Consider the following 17,801-nt stretch of genomic DNA (forward strand, 5'->3'; position numbering starts at 1 on the left):
TTTACAACTTGACATAGTATTTGAAATTTTTATTTTTTATTTATTTATTTTTTGTAGTTTATTAAAGTGATGTGTTTTTTAAAACCATTTGATTCATACAATTTATACATGCCTTTTTTTTTAATGCACGTAAAAAAATCACATATTCTAAAGACACGTCAGTTTAAGATTGAGCTACGCTTGCCATCCTACGCACCGACAAGTAAGACAAATTACTTACTAAAAAAATTTTGCTAGTGAAAGAGAACAGTAGAGTTTCAAATTTCCAGTAAACTTTTGAACTATTTCACGGATCATCATGCTGGGTGATTTGACAAAATTTGGTCTCTCGAACTCAAAAATTGTTGAAGCCACTCGAAATATACAGCTAAAAGTTGAAACCCAAGCGAATAGAAAGAAAGCTTTTGCTAGATTTATATCAGAGCAGCGGACAGTAGGATTGAATAGTGTTTAGGGGGTGGGACGTCATGCAGTAATAGCAACCAACAAGAGTAGAAAGGTGGGAATGGGAAGAAAGTGAAGTCAAACGCAGTAAAAAACAGACTTTAGTTACCAGTTAACTAAGTTCAACACGTCTAAAACAAGTTACAAGCACGGGGCATATGGGTCCTAATGGGCCATATTGCTTCCGTTTTTTTAAAAAAAAATAAAAATAAGGATGTATAAAGAAATTTTTTTACTCCCATATTTTAGATAGTGTAAAAACTTACTGTAACAACGAATCTAATTATAGAGAAGAAGAAGAAAAGTCATATTATAGAGACCAGCTTTATCCACTCGTCTCTTTCTTTCCTGGCCTAAAACAAAGGAAAAACAAAAAACTCTGAACTTCAAATTGAGCAACAGAAACAGAAGAACAGAACCCTCATCCTGATTATGATCGTAAGGTAGCTGCAGATACTTCCCTATATATTCTCATTTGCTTATCCTAAGATACACAAACTTTAGATATGAATTGTAGATGGGCACACCTACTCCATGCTTCAATTCTCTCTAGAATTACCACTCAACTCACCTTATTCTTAGTCAACTAAAATTATGTCATGCAAAAAGAATATAAGACGAAAGCTCTTCCTGAGTGTTCATATGGACATGAGGACATAATGGTCAATGCTAGCAATTCTGTGCGGAAATCCATTTTTATTTTTTATTTTTCCAGTTGACACAGTGATTTTCTGTCAAAAGTTAGAATCCGAAGGAAAAAAAAAAACACTTTTAAAATGCATATTACTGCAAAATATATTGAATTGACACATGCTATGCGCATATCAGGCAACATGCCAAGACCTAGAGGCTCAAAGGCAACGGTAGGACGACAAACTGGGTTCGCCAAACTATGCCAGATTCATTACATTATTTAGCAAAAAATACAACAGACAAAATAAACCATATACAAACTTGGTTGATCAAAATAACCTATCACCCACATAAAATACACTTTGTCCAGCTAAGTCTCCCCCCACCATTTTCTCTCTTTTCCCAAATCCTCAATTGAGGACGAGTCAGGTTTTAATTGGAGTCGTGAAAGAACTAAAAAGCAAATACCAAGGAGAGCCAATGCCAATACCTTTCTTTTTCTCCCTTCCAATGGAAGGAACTTATAAATTGATACAAACATCACATGAAATCTCATCTTTGAAAACTGGCTTGCAAGAGAAGGATACGTAAGATCTTATATACACATAATTAAAATTGTATTTCAGCCGTATGGAACACTTAAGATCCTAACATAAATATTGTGGTGTATTTACTTATTTTTTCTTTTTTGACTATTACGTGAAGTTCAGTAAATTAAACAGGATCAACTTAAAACCAACACTACTGCTATTCTTAAACTATAAATCTGGAAGCTGGCAAATTTGTTTCAAACTCGCCCTTCCTTCAAATGAAGCAGACTCAGTTTTGAGGGGTTCCAATTTAATTACAAACAGGATTCACAGATCAGATTCAGACCCTTATGCAAGCGACCAAACCAACTATTGCTAGCTCAATCAAATTATACTTTCTACAAAAAAAGAATCAAAATGGTTCATAAGGCAGTAAGGTACAGTGATATCAATAATGATGAACATGCTAATACAGTTTCCAAGTCACTTACAGCATCAATGCTCATGTACCTTCAACAATCATCATCCTGCTAGAATAACACCAAACAGTCCTAGAGAGACAGAAAGCAACAACGGCAACTTTCTTCACTTCTAGTTTCAAAAACAGCATCGATTGTATTGAGAAGAAAAACATAATTAAGAACATCAAACAATGCAGAAAGAAGAAAGCCCAAATGTTCATAAGCACTCATTCAATATGTGCTACAAAGCAAGAAAATCCAAATTCTAAATGCAAATACTCTTGGACCACACAGGCAAGAAAAATGATCTTCATCTTAGCTATGAACTGCAAAAAAAAAAGGCAGGTATATGCTATTCTATTCATGCATAACTTTGGAATTAATTCACATCAAAATTGCATGTGAGACATTACAAGTGCTATCAGTATCCAATCTTCATAATGAATAAGAGAAAATGAATTTGAATATTTGATTACTATATCGCCAAAAAATAATATTAAAAAAAAGTTTCTGCTCCTAAGTTAATCAGAATTAAATTGGCAAAAGTCAATAAGATGCAAGTTCAGAGGGAAGAACTCAAACTCTCACAAGGATCAAAATCCTTGACGAATATATGTTGGGTCATCAAATGACTTAATCAATCTCCTTCCTTCAGAGCCTCTGATGAGACTGAATGAGCAATGCATTGAGCATGATATGAAGAGCAGCGTCGTAAACGACCCCATCATAGTGCATCCCATCCTCCGTACACCTCACCCCACAATTCCAACTCAACGATTGTATATCCAGCAAAAACAGCGGCCCACCCGACCGCCGCAATAGCTTACTACTCCGAAGCGCTTCGTCGTAAGCGACCCGCATTGCATCGGTCATCCTCTCCCTCTTCTTCTCCGTATTCAGCATCGAGTTTATCAGCGTGGGAACCCCAATCCAGAACAAATGGGGCGATCGGACCGATAACGACCCCGCCACTGGCCCGTCGACACCTAATTCCGGCGAAATGGGCAACAAGGACACCACCGAACTCCTTAACCGCTCTAACCCAATACCGTAATTCGAGGCGTTCGTGTAATGAAGCATATGCCACAGCCCCGAACCCATGACCAACACATCTGGGTAGTTCCGATTCCGCTTGAAACCAACGACCATATCGGACAAATTGGTCACGAAAGGAGCCCAAACGAAATCCAATTTCAAACCAATCTCATCCACCATGATCTGATAATCGCTGTGCCGCTTGAACAAATCGGCCTTGACCGAGTCCGTGCGGTCGGAACCCAAAACCAATTGGAGCAACGAGAGGGCGAGCAGCCTCGCCTGGGAGTCCCCCGCGACGACGACCCAGGAGCCGTTGAGCAAATCAGAGGCGTCGGGCGGGGCGAGCTTCTGGAAGGCACATGCGGAAACGGGTCGAGAGGAGGACCAGGCCCAGGACCTATCGTGGGAGCGCCAAACGATGTCGTGGAGGAGGGAGAGGCAGGAGACGCGGGAGTCAAAGACGACGAAGGATGAGACGGAGGAGGCGAGGTCGGAGATGGAGGGGAAGTAAGGGGTGAGGTGGACGCCGACGGCGAGGGTGATGAAGAGAGCGCCGCTGAAGAAGAGCATCTTGTTGCGGCTGAGGTGCCAGCCTGCCATTCCCATGGGCACAAAGAGCACCACGCACGCCGCCATCACGCCCAGCTGCACCGCTCCCAACATCTCTCTTGTATATATATCTTTTGGGATCTCTCTGTGTGTCTAGGTCTTCAGGTACTCATTTGCCGCTTCTTCTTCTTCTTGTCTTCGTTGTTGTTGTTGTTGTACCATTGGATTGGGCTGAGCGACAGAATTTCGATTCTGGGTGGGTGGTTGGGTTTTATTTTATTTTATTGTATTTTTTTTAATGTCTAATGTTTAATTTTTAATTGGCTTGTGAATTAAGGCATTTGTTTATTTTTCTCTGAAAGGAATGTGACAACAGCAGCCCCCCTTGTCTGTAGGTGAAGGTGCATGAAATGAACAGGTACACCGCTTCACACTGTTTGTTTGGGTATCAAATTCAGATCCTCTTTTCTTTTTCTTTTTCTTTATTTATTTTATTTTTATAGATAAATTCAGATCATCTTTTCATTCAAGAAAGCAATTAAATCAAATTTCTTAAAATTTCTTAAAATCAAATAAAAAAATTAATGCAGGTTATTGATTGAGTTTTTGGTAACGAATCTTTTCTTTTTTTTAAAAAAAAAAAAAAAATTTATCACTAAGGACTTGAATAGTAAGTTGTTGGAAAATAAGGAAAATTGGAGAAAAAGAAAATAATTCAAATTTGAATAAGACTTGAATAGAAAAATAGAGAAAAGAAAATGGAAACTTATAAGGAGGAGTTTGTAATTGAATAAAATATTTTGAGACTTTTTATCTTCTTAACATTTAATTTTTTTAATGTTGGATTTCATTCATAAATTCATATTTTTGAATGTATGGACAAAAACAACCCATGTCTCATGTTTGAAAGATTGAAAAAAAAACCAATATTCGTGTGCAATGATGATCAAGTTGGCAGTTGAGACTTGGAATTATAATTTTTTTTTTTACATGTCCACACGAAGAAAGGGAGTGGAGCAATTTGAACTAGTGACCTCCGCTTCATTTGGCGTGGTTCACAACCGATTAACTGATTGAGCTACCCCTTAGGGACTTATAATTTATTGTTGACTAGTTGTGATCTCTATTGCACAACGTTCAAAGTAAGAATTTTATTTAAGAATTACTTTGTTATTAATATGTTATTTGATTTTTTTATTTAATGTTATCAATTTTTTTGGACTTATTTCAAGAATGAAATGTTGGAGATTTAAGTTTGTAAGAAAATCAAACGATATTAATGTATTTTTTAATTATTTATTTACCATAATTTGAGGCATTAATTAGAGAATATTGATATAATGAATGCCTGAAATATTTTTTTAATGAAAATCAAATGATATTAATGCATTTCTTAGTTACTTATTGACTATAATTAATGCCTTTAATATATTTTTAAAAGAATAAATCGTCATTAATATTTATTAATTTGAGGATTTAGGCCGTCTCCCAATTGAGGCATAAACACCTAACACTACACAACGCAAGTAAACTAACCTTAAGGAAAGACACATGACTCTAGTTTCGACAATACTTGTTGATCAGTTGGGACGACTAATTTCTAGTTAAGTCATATAGACTCATCTAATATGTTCCTTAACATGTGAAAAATACATTTTTTTTTAGTAACGGGCTTTTCAAATATTTTTTTAATAGTTATAAGACGCATATCACTTTCTTAGATATGTTTGTATAAATTATCTACAAACCAATTTGTAGCAAATTTATATCCGGTTAAGACGGTGGCTCACATTAGCGGTGGATGTCTCGCCGTTCTTTTGTTCTTTCGGGTAGGTATTTTTGGTAATTTCACATGGTCGGCTGTTGCATGGTAACTCATAACCAAATTACTGACAGCAGGTGATGGATGGACGGGTGCAATCCTAATGCAACAACAATCATGCTTTCCAAGCACTGAATGCCTACCCCACTAGTATTTACGAAAAAAATTGAGTGCCTTTGTATATCCATGTCGCTTTCCAAATGCTCATTAGGCTTACCATGTTCCACCGTTTTGGTTAGAACTGTTCACCAGCAAAAAAATGGCTAACACGAGTAATCAAAATTTCAGATCTTTAAAGCACATTTGATTTTTTACAAGTGCTGAAAAGCTACTTTTTTACAAGAGAGAATTGAGTCAGACGACGACACCTTGAAACCAATAATTGCATGACCGACCCAAAAGCCTCTACAATGGAAACTACATTTTCTACAGCGTTTGAAAGCTCTGCCACTATCTTCCTTCGTAAGTTTTATGTATCAGCTCCCTTTACTCCACGAGCAGCTTCAATCACGACATCTCTCGAAACCTGGCAAGCGCCTTCTTATGAATGAGAGTCTTGTAACTATCCCCGGCCTGCACCTCAAGGCTAGGATCAAGTTTTTTCTGCTGACTACCAAGTCCTGCTCGTCTATCCACGGATTGTGCCTGGACTGGCTCTACCATTCCACTTCCATCCTTCCCTAATCCCTGCACACCAGAGGAATACCAAAACAAGAAAAACACAATCCCCCAAGCATAAATGTCAGAATCATGCAGAATTAGTGTTCCAAAGAAGAACCAAATGGCCACTGATACCATTCAGATGTTGAGGTGACTAAGTTATAAACAAGTACCAACACACCGTGTCTTATACAGAGTCCTCAGTTACAAACAAAAGGGGAGAAAAAAAAGGGTAGTAACTAGAATAAAGAGATTCTTGGACATACCAAAGAATTATTTATTTATTTATTTAATAAAAAAACAAATAGAATTCTTTCTTTCTAATAATTAAATCAAATTCCACTGCTCAACCAGCAGAAAGAATAACCATTTCAATTAAATATTTAAATGGGCATTTCAGTTATATGTAACCACTAGATCAACAGTTCGTATTATTCAAAGTTCAAAGAAGGAAATGATACCGAGCCTTCATGCCAGCCCATGTTACGGAGCATCCGGTTGCCCACATTGCTCTCGTCAATCGCTTTGTCTGCAGTAATCACCTCATAACTGTTGATATTAGCATCTCCGAGTGCACGCCCCCCACCAACACCAGGGGGGAAAGGCATTGAATCCATAGAACCCTTCCTTAATGCAACATCTCGATCTTGGATGTTCACCAACAGTAAACAAACGGATTTCTCAGAAGTAAATACAGATATTGAGAGAGAGAGAGAGAGAAGTAAATGGACAATAAAGTTGGATAACTAAACTGGTAAATAAAACAACATTTGGCATATATCCAGTGGTCAGGGTTAATTATGGAAGGGTAACATTTCCAAACATATTGGAGCATTTTTTCTATGTACTAGATCCATAATTATTTACAGTTATAAAAAATTATAACATGAGCTTGTAAGACAGGACCAAAGGAATGCCATTAAAAGACAAATTGCTGAACAAAGCTTACTTGAATCACCAAATCCCAGATTAGATAGTTCGTCTCCAAGAGAAGATGAACCATACAAGTTCCTTCGCTCAGCTGCACGATCCCTATAGGGAGTTTGAGATTGCTCCTTGTGAATGGCAGCTGGATTAAGTGGCATTTCAGAAAACCTCCTCTTTCCGCTCACAGCAGCCCCAGGTAGTGTGTAGGTACCCAATGCAGATGCATCCGTTTTAAATGGAGTTGCGACTGTAGGTATATCTGCATTTGCTGATAGAGATAAACCAGCAGCACTTGTGGTGACAGATGACGTAGAAACTACACCAGATGATCCTGAAGAGAAGGTTTCTGATCTCACTGTAGGTCTTCCAGAACCTCTAATGACCCCCATTATAGTCCCCCCTAAGCTGTTACTCACAGGCCTTGGCTTGACCGGAGACTCTGAACCAACAGCCGGGGCTGCAGAGGCGGTGGTGGGAGCTCCTGAACCAGACGTAGAATTATCTTTTGTTGATGTTGCATCAGTCTTAAACTTGCTCTTTGTGGATTGTCCAACAGAAAAAGGTCTATCATCAGCTGACCCAGATAGTTGATTGTCATCAAGAGCCACACGAGTTGCTTGCCCTTCATGACTCCTTTGCTTCCACATTGACAATACATTATTCATTTTCTTCTTATTAGCCAGAATACTGCTCTTTGAAGCGAGTTTTATCTCTTTTGACTTCTCCTTCTCTTTCTTCTCTGCAGCTATTGCTGCTGTTGCTGCAGCCTGTACTGCATCCGGTAATGAGGCAGCCTTCTCAACTGATGTTACAGTAGTAGCTGGTGCAGAGATGATTACTTTTCTATTACTGGAACCATCTGATGCCTTAGGGAGCTCAGATTGGTTACCAGGTGCTTTGTTGTCATTCTGATCAGTGCAAGGGATGTACTGCTGAGTTTGGTGGTCATATGAATACCAGACTCCACTGTTACCGTCATAATAAAGACCTGCATGTGGCAAGAACATACAAGAGAATCAAGAAAATTTCAATTCCAAAATGCACCTTGAGAGAGAAGTAATTTCTACTAAAAAAAATCATATTATTAGCATACATATCAAAATATGTTTGCAACTCGCCAGATAATAATGATCCAGTACATCAGCAAATTATAAACCACAGGTACCACAGATATATGTCTGAAGTTGGATAGGGACATTTTGAGGTTGATTGAAAGAAGTTAATAAGAAACCATATAAAAATTATATTCCATTGTTTCATTCTATTTTATGAAATGTAATACCAAATAGAAGATAGAAGTGTCACAAAATAAAAAATCTAGAGATCATAGCTGTATAAGCCAAGAAGAGCGACTTTTTTTACGTTGCTCCACTAATAACAACACAAAACCTATGAAGTAAGCAGCATGCAGAAAAATAGTTGAGCATCGTCAAGAGTGGTCCATAAATTTGAAACAAGAATATTCTGTTCTTCCTGGAACTACTCTATTTGTGTGTGAATGTCTGAACCTTTTTTTTCTTTGTAAGAAGTTGACCCAAGGGGGATGGGCAAGGGGAGATTCAAACTGAATGTATATAAATGACTTTGGCAGGACATTAGACTATGACTTGAAAAAAATCATTCCATGTAGCAGACAAGTAGACTAATTCATTCAGAGTAAATGACACCCAAAAAACAAGCCAGGGAAAATTCCATTTAAACATAATCAGCTTTTACCCCATTTTGTTTACAATGTCTGCAAAATGATTCAGATTCAGACAGCTTCAACATAACACATACGAACCTGTATTTCCATCATAGTAGAACCCAGAAGCAGCATCATAGTAATAACCAGAAGCCTCATCCCATACAAATCCAGATTGTGGAGCTGAACCATCATTTTGAACTGCAACCTTCCCACCAGTGTGCTCCTTGCCACTGGTTGATTGCTTGTCATCTGGGTTATATTCTTTTGGTGCCCATCCAACAGCATCATACTAAAAGGCCAGAAACAAAGGAGCACAAGAATGCAATCCCATTAAAGACAATTATATAAGATTACAGAATCAGCAGCAACTGGAAAAGACAACAACATATAGTACTAAATATAAAATGCCTACAAAGAGTTGCAGGTAGATTATACGCCCCCATGGAGGAATTCTCTCTATTCAATTGCATATACATCAAGCCAAAATACAGGACAACAGTGGTATTCATAAGAAGGGATAAGTTAACATCAAAAAGGCCTGCAGCTCAAGCATCAAGTCCATATGCTGCAAGATATCTAAGTTTGGAAAGGGAAGGGTAGATAAAAGTGTACAACTGATACACCACATCTGAAGTTAGATTATAACTGTTAGAAACTTGTTAGAATTATAAATCTCTCTTGAGGTAATCCACTGCTAGATATGAACTTAACACTTACCTTTTGAATCGCATATTAAAAAAAGTAAATAAAGACTTACTTTTTTTACTTTTTTTTCTTATCAAAAAAAAAAAAAAAGCATATTAAAAAAAGTAAATAAAGATAAAAATCAATGAAAAATTAGTATTTTATAGGATATTCTATGTGCACCTCTACCATGTGACAAGACAGAACACTGCATGGGTCCAAGTATCCACCCTTTCGTTCTGTTTCCCCCTTACAAACAAAAGAGAAATAATACCGTGCCTATAAAAGGTAAGATCACTTATGTGGTAAGTAATTTTTTATTTTTTATTTTTTACTTATTTAAAAAAAGGGAATTGACTCTTGCAGTGCTGAGTGCTTTAGGAAAAATTTGCACCTTCACCATTCACCGAGTTTGATATTCCTCTCTCCATAGTGCTTCAAAAGAAAATACTCCTTCCGTCCCAAAATAAATGATGTGATATTAATGAAAATGTAAACTAGGGATCTTCCTAGAATTTCATTTGTTTATACTAGAGATGGCACAACTTTTAATACGACTCTTATTTGCTTTTTGATAAAAGGTGAGAGAATATAGGAAATTAAAGAAGTATGAACTATCGCTTTTGAAAACTTTCATATTTTTGGACAACCCAAAAAGAAAATCACATAATCTATTTTGGAACAGAGAGAGTACATTTCTTTCCACATGTTTATATGTAATTGGTCTTCTAAAAACTAATATTTACACTGGAAACATAATTTATAAATCACTAAAAAAATACCAAACTGACCAACAATTGCAAGTGATAAAACTAAGTTTGGAACCTATTAAATCAGAGAAAAAAAATAAATAAATAAATAAATAAAAGAAGAAGAAGAAGAAAGATATTAAATGGTGCAAATACATAGATTTTGCCAAAATGCAAGATGAAATAAGGAATGTGTTCAAAACCATAAAATCGTGTTGTCTTGCTCATATCAATACCATCTTTTCATATCAAGCACTGCGTAAAGAAAAGAAAAACTGGCAAATCTTTTTCAACAGCAGGAAAAGAACTAAAGAAAAAAAAAACCCTAAGCTGTAGAACTGTGAGAAGTCCAAGTTATTTCCCTGCAATGCTCTTCCACTTGTCTCCTCTGTAACCATTTAGTACAATTATCGTAAAACCCAAAAACCATTATTGGCTTCTCTTTGTTGACCATTACCCCGCTCCACCTATGTGCCCTACTTCCTGATCCAATTTATGACAAGTTGAGTCTTATTTTATGTGTTGAGGTCTTTGTTTTCAACTTAGTTTAGGAGTCCTTTTAGATTACTTTACTGTTTTACTAAGGAATCCTAATCTGTGTTGGAAAAGGTTTAGCAATGGCCTATATAAAGGTCTCTATATAATCTCTAAAATACAAAGAACAAGTTCAATAAAAATCCAACAGCTTTCTTAAATATTAGGTGTGATTCCTTCTTAGCAATGATTGCTTAGGAAACTTATGTGATTGCACGGGGTTCATCTTTTCTTTTTTTTTTCTCCTTCAATTCACTGTTTTAATACCAAACAGCTATCAAATTCATTCAAAATTCAATATCTTTTATAACCTAACCAACCATTAGTCCTTAAACATCAAACCCTATCCAAGAAGTCTTCAAGAAATTACAAAGAAATCTAAAGATCCAATCAAAACTTATAAAATCACGTAACAACTTAACGCATGATTGTACAAATAGATACTACAAAAGAAACCCAAAACACAAACACGTGTGCACACACAAACACACACCTACATATGTATATATAAAGCACCTGTTGAGCAAAAGTCGCTGCCTCAATTGCAGCAGCAGCAAGGCTACTTGACTGGCCAGATCCTGATGCGCCTGATCCTGGACCAAGGATGCTTTTTGCATATGCCACCCTCAAGATCTGCCCATTTTTTTCAAGATTTGTTCCATTCGTTGCTTCAAGAGCTTTTGTAGAATCCTCCACCTACAAAAAATGAAATCTACTGTTCTAGCTCCAATCAAAAACTTTCTGGCAACCAACCATACCATAATGCATGTTTCCTATCATCCCATATGGAGAATAAAATATTAGAAATATTCTTTTTCTCTGTTTCTCCATTTTTTTTTTTTGGAGGGGGGGTTTGGGCCTTTCCGGGGAATGTAGTGCCCAAAGTACGTTTTAAAATGAATCTCACAAATCAGAAGGACAAAGAGTAAAGCTATCCACAACTTTAGAATGTCAAAACATATTCTACATGAGCCACATCATGATTTTGTTAACTTTAACAACCTCAACAGGCAATGCAATGGAAGCAATTTAAGCTTCATCATTTTTTTTTTCTTCCTAGCTAACCCAAATAGAAAAAACAAGATAGTGCTCCAACTCAATTATCATAGATTTTTAATGAAAATTCCATTTCATTCTCAAATCCGACCATCAAAAAGTTCTAATAATTTTTTTTTCTTTTTTTTTGGTATGAACAAAATTTAGTTCGTTTAACACTAGCCTAAAGCCAATGCAGAGCCTGATTGCAAACAGTATTCATTTTAACTACATGATTGAAAGCACAATCGCATATTCCGAGTAACAAAAGTATTAAAATTAGCAAAAATAAGAAAATAGGCAATTACTAATCAAGTTGAGCCACTCGTTTCACCAGACAATTTAACAACAGTTCCACCATTCAATTTAACAACTTGCAAGGTTCCCTTTTCGTTTTTTCCCTGACAACATAAAACCTAAAGAACCCCACGAACACCACCTTCATTATATTAAAATCCATCTTAAAATAGGGTCAAAATATGTAGTAAATTTAAATTTTGAATCTATAAGCGTATCCAACATTTATACTTTCTATTCTACAATAGCATGTGTGTTTGCCTTTTGGGAAAAGCAAAAATTGAAACCACGCTTCGAACATGAATAAAGGGCAAGGATAACATATTCAATTTGGCTCAACCACTAACAACGAAATAAACATACCGAATGAAAATGTACAAATGCAAATCCCCTAGAGACGTGAGTAAATTTGTCTCTGACAAGACGAAGGTCCTGCAAATTAAGATCAATAAAAATCATAAGCAAGTGCTAAAGGGGACTGATTAAGAGGAAGGGGAATGCAGCCTCATTGTTTTAAAAAATATTTTTGGATTTGGCACCGGGTATCCAGAGCTTTGCTCCGACTAATCGCAAGGGTGCATAAGCCCTCAGCAAGGAGTTTCTCGCGAGTGCACCTTGGTTAATTCAAGGGGTGAACCCCCAATCTGATGGCCCCAAGAAGCAGTTTGCACTCAGTGGGTTTCGAACCTAAGACCTTGAAGAGCATACTCAAAGTCCCAGACTATCCAATGACTGAGCCAACCCCTTGAGGTTTCATTGTTTTAAAAAATATTAGAGTAAACAAAACCTTTTAATTATTTACTCAGCATTTTCATACCTTGATTGGAGCATGTTTGGAAAATTCATAACGAAGCATTTCCTCATCAGCATTTTCATCCAATCCACGAACAACCAAAACATGAGTAGGACCTGGATACATATCAGTTACATCAACTTATATATTGCAGCATATAATTAAATCTAACATCTTCCACTACTTGCTAGGCTTCTCTTGTACACGTCATGTGTACTTGGGGTTGCGCCTTTGCACTTTTTATCGAATTTGCAATAACTTATTAAAAAAAAATAAATTAAAATCTAACACCTGCAAGCAAAAAGCAAGAAGTACCAACCTGCCTCCAATCCTTTCTTTCCTAATGGTGCTGGATTTGATAAAGAAATATCTGCTGGGGGAGCATCATCACTGCGTGGCTCATTACACTGCAGCAAAGGGAAGAAAATAAACAACCAATGAGATCTAAATAAAAATTGCAAACACCAAAGTTATATAATACACAAGCCTCAATTTTACACATTTTATCATTAGTTCATGCCCCACAAATTAGCTCTGTCCGGCAGAACTTAGTAACACTAATTAGGTTCAATAAACCACCAGGTAAAAGATAGACAAAACTGCAACATGATAAAGCTGACAAACCCTTTTTTTTTTTTATATGAATAACATGATAAAGCTGACATACTGGTCCTGCACATGTATGCGAGGCCTTTGCCCAAGCAAAAAATAACATAAAAGGCCCAAAAAAAAATCATCAGACAATAATAGTTAGCTGACTGTCTCCTGAAAAGCAGGCCCACCCATGAATGAATGCAAGTGTGCTCACCTATTGAATATAGCGAGCATTGGACTGTCATACGACATAAGTAGACTAGTTATAGAGCTAGAGAAATAGAGTGTGATTCAGTATTCTGCCAGATAAAGCTGACTCTTTGAAGAAAAAATTTCTTTCATCACCATAAACCAAGTAAAGAAATAGGGTAATAAAATGCAAACGTAAAAAAGAAAAAAGAAACCTGGAAGCAAGATGTCCGCCGGGCAAAATTGACACAGCCACAAGAGTTGCACATCCAATCAGATGGTACTGTAATGCCTTTATGGTTAAAGTGGCCTGATTTCGCACCATTTTCTTGACCAAACGGTCCACCTGCCCCACCGGTTGGCTTACTACTGCAACAAAAAACTTTTCACCAAGTATACTTGCAACAACAAATCAACCATAGAATTGGCATGGATTTAAGATATATAAACTAGCACTTTCATCGCAATAAACTAATACTAATGGTAAATATGTTCCACTTCCACTGAAATGACCATAGTAAAATTAAACTTCAACCAGATTTCACCGTGTCTTAGCTCAAAACTGATTTTTGTATTCACAACTATGATATTAACACGGAATAAATAAGCCTAGAATTTAATATCTATAAATAATAAGCACAAGTGAGAATAGAACACAATCTTATCAGATAGAATAACAATAACTAAATGAAGATTGTAGGAAAAACTACCTATACTCAAAAAAAAGCTTTCTTCCATCCACAACAAGACCATCATCACCAATCTTGTCCATCATTGAACGTGCTGCTCCCTGTTCCAGAACAATAAGTTTCCATATAAACATTCATTTTAAACAAAATAAATTAATAAATAAATAAAAATTAACAAGTTGAATATAAGAGTCACCACAGAAGGAAAATCAATGAAAGCAAATCCACGCGAGATCCCAGAGTTTCGCTCTTTGATCACACGGACATGACGAAGGGGTCCCCATTCAGCCTAATAGTCACACAAAAATTAGTTTTTGTCAAAGAAATAAAACAGTAGTATTCAGAGCCAGAACATCAAAACATTACAAGGATCTGGTACAAATCTTCCTCAGTCGTCTTCTGTGAAAGGCCCTTCACAACAATGGTGGCAGATGGGGCCTACAAGGAAACAGGATTCTCACTAAAGCCATCTATCATGCAAAAAACAGGAGAGACGATACATCGAATACAAAATATATATATTTAACAGTTAAAGCATACCACAGCATACTGCTCACGATGACGCTTCTCTTCACGCTCCCTTCGCTTATCAGTCCTCTCATGCCGATCATCATCGTAGCTATCCTCTCGATGACTTCGACCATGGCTTCGACTGCGAGGGGACCTTGATCTAGGTCGATCATCATGCCCCCGGGACCGGGAGCGTTCATGCCTTTTATGTGGACTTGGATCTCTTTCCCGACTCAAACCTCTCTTATCACGGGATTCACGCCGCCTCCAATTACCATCTCTCCTACTGCCTCTTTCATAATCAGAATCATAACTATGCCGGCCAAAGTCATAATCCCTGTCACGGCTATCCTCCCTGCTTTGATGGGAGATGCGGGACCTATAGTCATAATCATCATACACATAATCATCACGTTCACGTCCCCCAAACCTGCCAGGTCTGTCGAATTCATGATCACGATAGGTATCAATACTACGATAGCCATCCCCAAACTTATCAAATTCCTGAATTGCATCAATCTCATGATCCCGAAAAGTATCCATCTCATGGTATGAATTAACATATGATTTCTCATGTCGCCTAGATTCCCTATCAAGTGGATAGTCCTCTTCATAACTTCTTCTTCTTGATTGCGGCCAAAGCCCAATAGCAGGCGGTGGTGGTGGATAGTTCTCCCTTTCCAAAACATCACGATGGAAGGCATTTCTTGGATAAACATTATCTCTTGAATATCTTTCATCTAAAAACCTCCTCTCATCGTAGGAAGCACCAACCCTGCCAAAAGAACATAAAATGGGATGCAAGAGAAAAGATAAAATGTGATATAACACACTCCAAATAAAATAACCAAAAAACAATTGGTCAATATCAATAAACAACAAAATTTCTTGCACAATCACACATCAAATAAATACCAATAGAACTAACCAATAAAGTTACATATGTTTTTAATTGAACACCTATACCCACGAGTACTAAATTACCCTGGTGATGATGATAAGCAACTGTCAGCACTCACCTGAAGTTTGGCTCATTTACAGCTCCATAACCCTCCAGAGCCTGTGAATTCAAGAGAATAAGCTATGTCAGCCACAAATAATCAATCATGATATGAGCTTAGGCAAATCCAGTCCATATCCTCACTGCCCCACGGCTTTCCCTAATTTTTCTTTAGGGATGAGATGCCCCAAAAAAAATGGACAATCACATGTGCCCTAATAATTTCTTGTTTTATCATCCCATATAGGTGATTATTAAGGAGGAAACCACAATTACGCTGTTATTATCCCATCCTTGCTGAAGACCATAGCGACCAGGATCCATTTCTTGCAAGCAAAACCCCCGTCAGCGTCACCCCCTGAAAGGCTCTTGGTGATCGTTCAGAAGATTCAGGAGCAGAATGTATGAAAACCTCTCCTGTAATATATGCACAAACAGAAACAGTTACGCCATGATGAACCAAGAACCAGTAACTCCCATGAGTTGACCTTGGCCCCTCTCTCATAACCGGAATCCTCAAAATCAAACCCTTTCCACAAATTCAGTAACACCCATCTTCGAATTCTCTTATCACACAAAACAGAGGAAGGTCTTGATTGTAGAAACCATCAGCTAATAAATCATGAATACTATCCAAAGTGACGCACAGAAGGATATCAATCTTGAAAAATCAAATCCTAAACCAAATGTCAGATAAACATATATTTCACAACTTAGCAATCAACATCTGTAGCAGAAAAGGACAATTTTTCTTTCCATCTTTTTTCTGCTTATCATGAGGAAACACACAAAATAGCACCTATAAAACATGGAAATGCTTTCAACACAAGATGGGTCATACCGTCTTTGCTTGGTTCCTCCACTGAGCTACTAATTTCTCATTTGACAATGCATCTACGAGCAGTTACAAAACTTTTGATGTGTGATTTTTTGGAGACCTTTTCTTTTCCAGCTAAAACAAAACTTTCTCATGGTAAAATTTTAAAACCAATCATAGAACTGATTACGAAAAAGAAAATTATAAAATGACGTTTTCGAATAAATTATGAGTGTATAATTCACGTGTATGTGTGTGTTTGTACATCTTTGGAGAATCAAATTAAGATTGCGAAACAGTTAACGAGAGAAAATTAATGAAAGACCGAGAAATTGAGTCTCAATAAATTCAGAAAAAAGAAAAAGAAGAAGAAAAAAGAGCGTATTCAACAAAGAAGCCACGGAATTATTGAACAAAAATTGATGTATCAGTGAATCTGTAAAAGGACCAAAACCCTAATTCGAGAAGAAGAAGATGAAGGAAGACCCACGTACATACCAGGAGGATGTGCGTATGTGGGTCGGATCCGATTCGATCCGATCTAGGTCCGTCTATCTTCTCCTTCTCCTTCTCCCTCTTCCTCTTGTTGATTTCGCTGTTTCTCTAGGGTTTTATTTTCTCAGCCTCTTGACTCTGAGTCTGATGCCACGACTTACAGCCAAAAGTCCCCTGCGTTGGTTTTGGGAGAGCTAAACGTTAATAAGGGTATTATTGTGGTGTTTGTTAAACACTTAAACACCACCATTTCAAAATACTATTAATCTCATTTTTTTTGTACAAAAAAAAATAATATTCAAATATTCTTACTTTTTATATTACATTATTCACATTTTATATCATATTATTTATTTTTTACTATTATTTAAATAAAAAAATCACTGTAAAAAATAAATTATACGATATAAAATGTGAATGATGTAATATAAAAACTGATAATGTTTTAATGTTAGTTTTTTGGAAAAATAAGATGAATAGAGTGTTAGTGGAATGTTGGTGTTGTTAAACACCACCATATGTACTTGCGGATGAATTTGGAAAAAATTTTGCATACTATATATTTTGAGGTTTGTTTGGCAAAAAAAATATATATTTTGAAAGGTTTAGGCTAATGATTTTATTTAAGTTTTTATTCGAGCCACACCGGGGCTTTAGCGTAACA

At 36.7% G+C, this 17,801-nt stretch overlaps 2 protein-coding genes across 5 annotated transcripts; both read right to left on the reverse strand.

Moving 5' to 3' along the window:
- Positions 1 to 2,488: 2,488 nt before the first annotated feature.
- LOC132182281 (protein ALTERED XYLOGLUCAN 9) lies at positions 2,489 to 3,894 on the reverse strand. The gene has a single exon (XM_059595479.1). It carries the CDS (start codon positions 3,767 to 3,769, stop codon positions 2,720 to 2,722), a length of 1,050 nt encoding a protein of 349 aa, XP_059451462.1. The 5' UTR covers positions 3,770 to 3,894; the 3' UTR covers positions 2,489 to 2,719.
- A 1,856-nt stretch (positions 3,895 to 5,750) lies between these two features.
- LOC132180446 (SUPPRESSOR OF ABI3-5) lies at positions 5,751 to 17,311 on the reverse strand. 4 transcript variants are annotated; one of them, XM_059593271.1, is made up of 16 exons: positions 17,141 to 17,311; positions 16,102 to 16,242; positions 15,845 to 15,885; positions 14,856 to 15,600; positions 14,682 to 14,753; positions 14,512 to 14,604; positions 14,337 to 14,416; positions 13,842 to 13,995; positions 13,163 to 13,250; positions 12,868 to 12,959; positions 12,414 to 12,482; positions 11,235 to 11,414; positions 8,848 to 9,040; positions 7,087 to 8,052; positions 6,599 to 6,783; positions 5,751 to 6,164 (listed from the first exon to the last, which is right to left on the reverse strand). In XM_059593271.1, exons 2-16 carry the CDS (start codon positions 16,147 to 16,149, stop codon positions 5,985 to 5,987), a joined length of 3,186 nt encoding a protein of 1,061 aa, XP_059449254.1. In that variant the 5' UTR covers positions 16,150 to 16,242; positions 17,141 to 17,311; the 3' UTR covers positions 5,751 to 5,984. The 4 variants fall into 4 exon arrangements, with proteins under 4 accessions (XP_059449254.1, XP_059449255.1, XP_059449256.1 ...); XM_059593272.1 differs by having other exon boundaries at positions 17,137 to 17,311; XM_059593273.1 differs by having other exon boundaries at positions 13,842 to 13,992; positions 16,102 to 17,311.
- Between the last annotated feature and the right edge of the window lie 490 nt (positions 17,312 to 17,801).

The sequence above is a fragment of the Corylus avellana genome, chromosome ca5 (assembly GCF_901000735.1).
Source record: "Corylus avellana chromosome ca5, CavTom2PMs-1.0".
Lineage (NCBI taxonomy): Eukaryota > Viridiplantae > Streptophyta > Magnoliopsida > Fagales > Betulaceae > Corylus > Corylus avellana.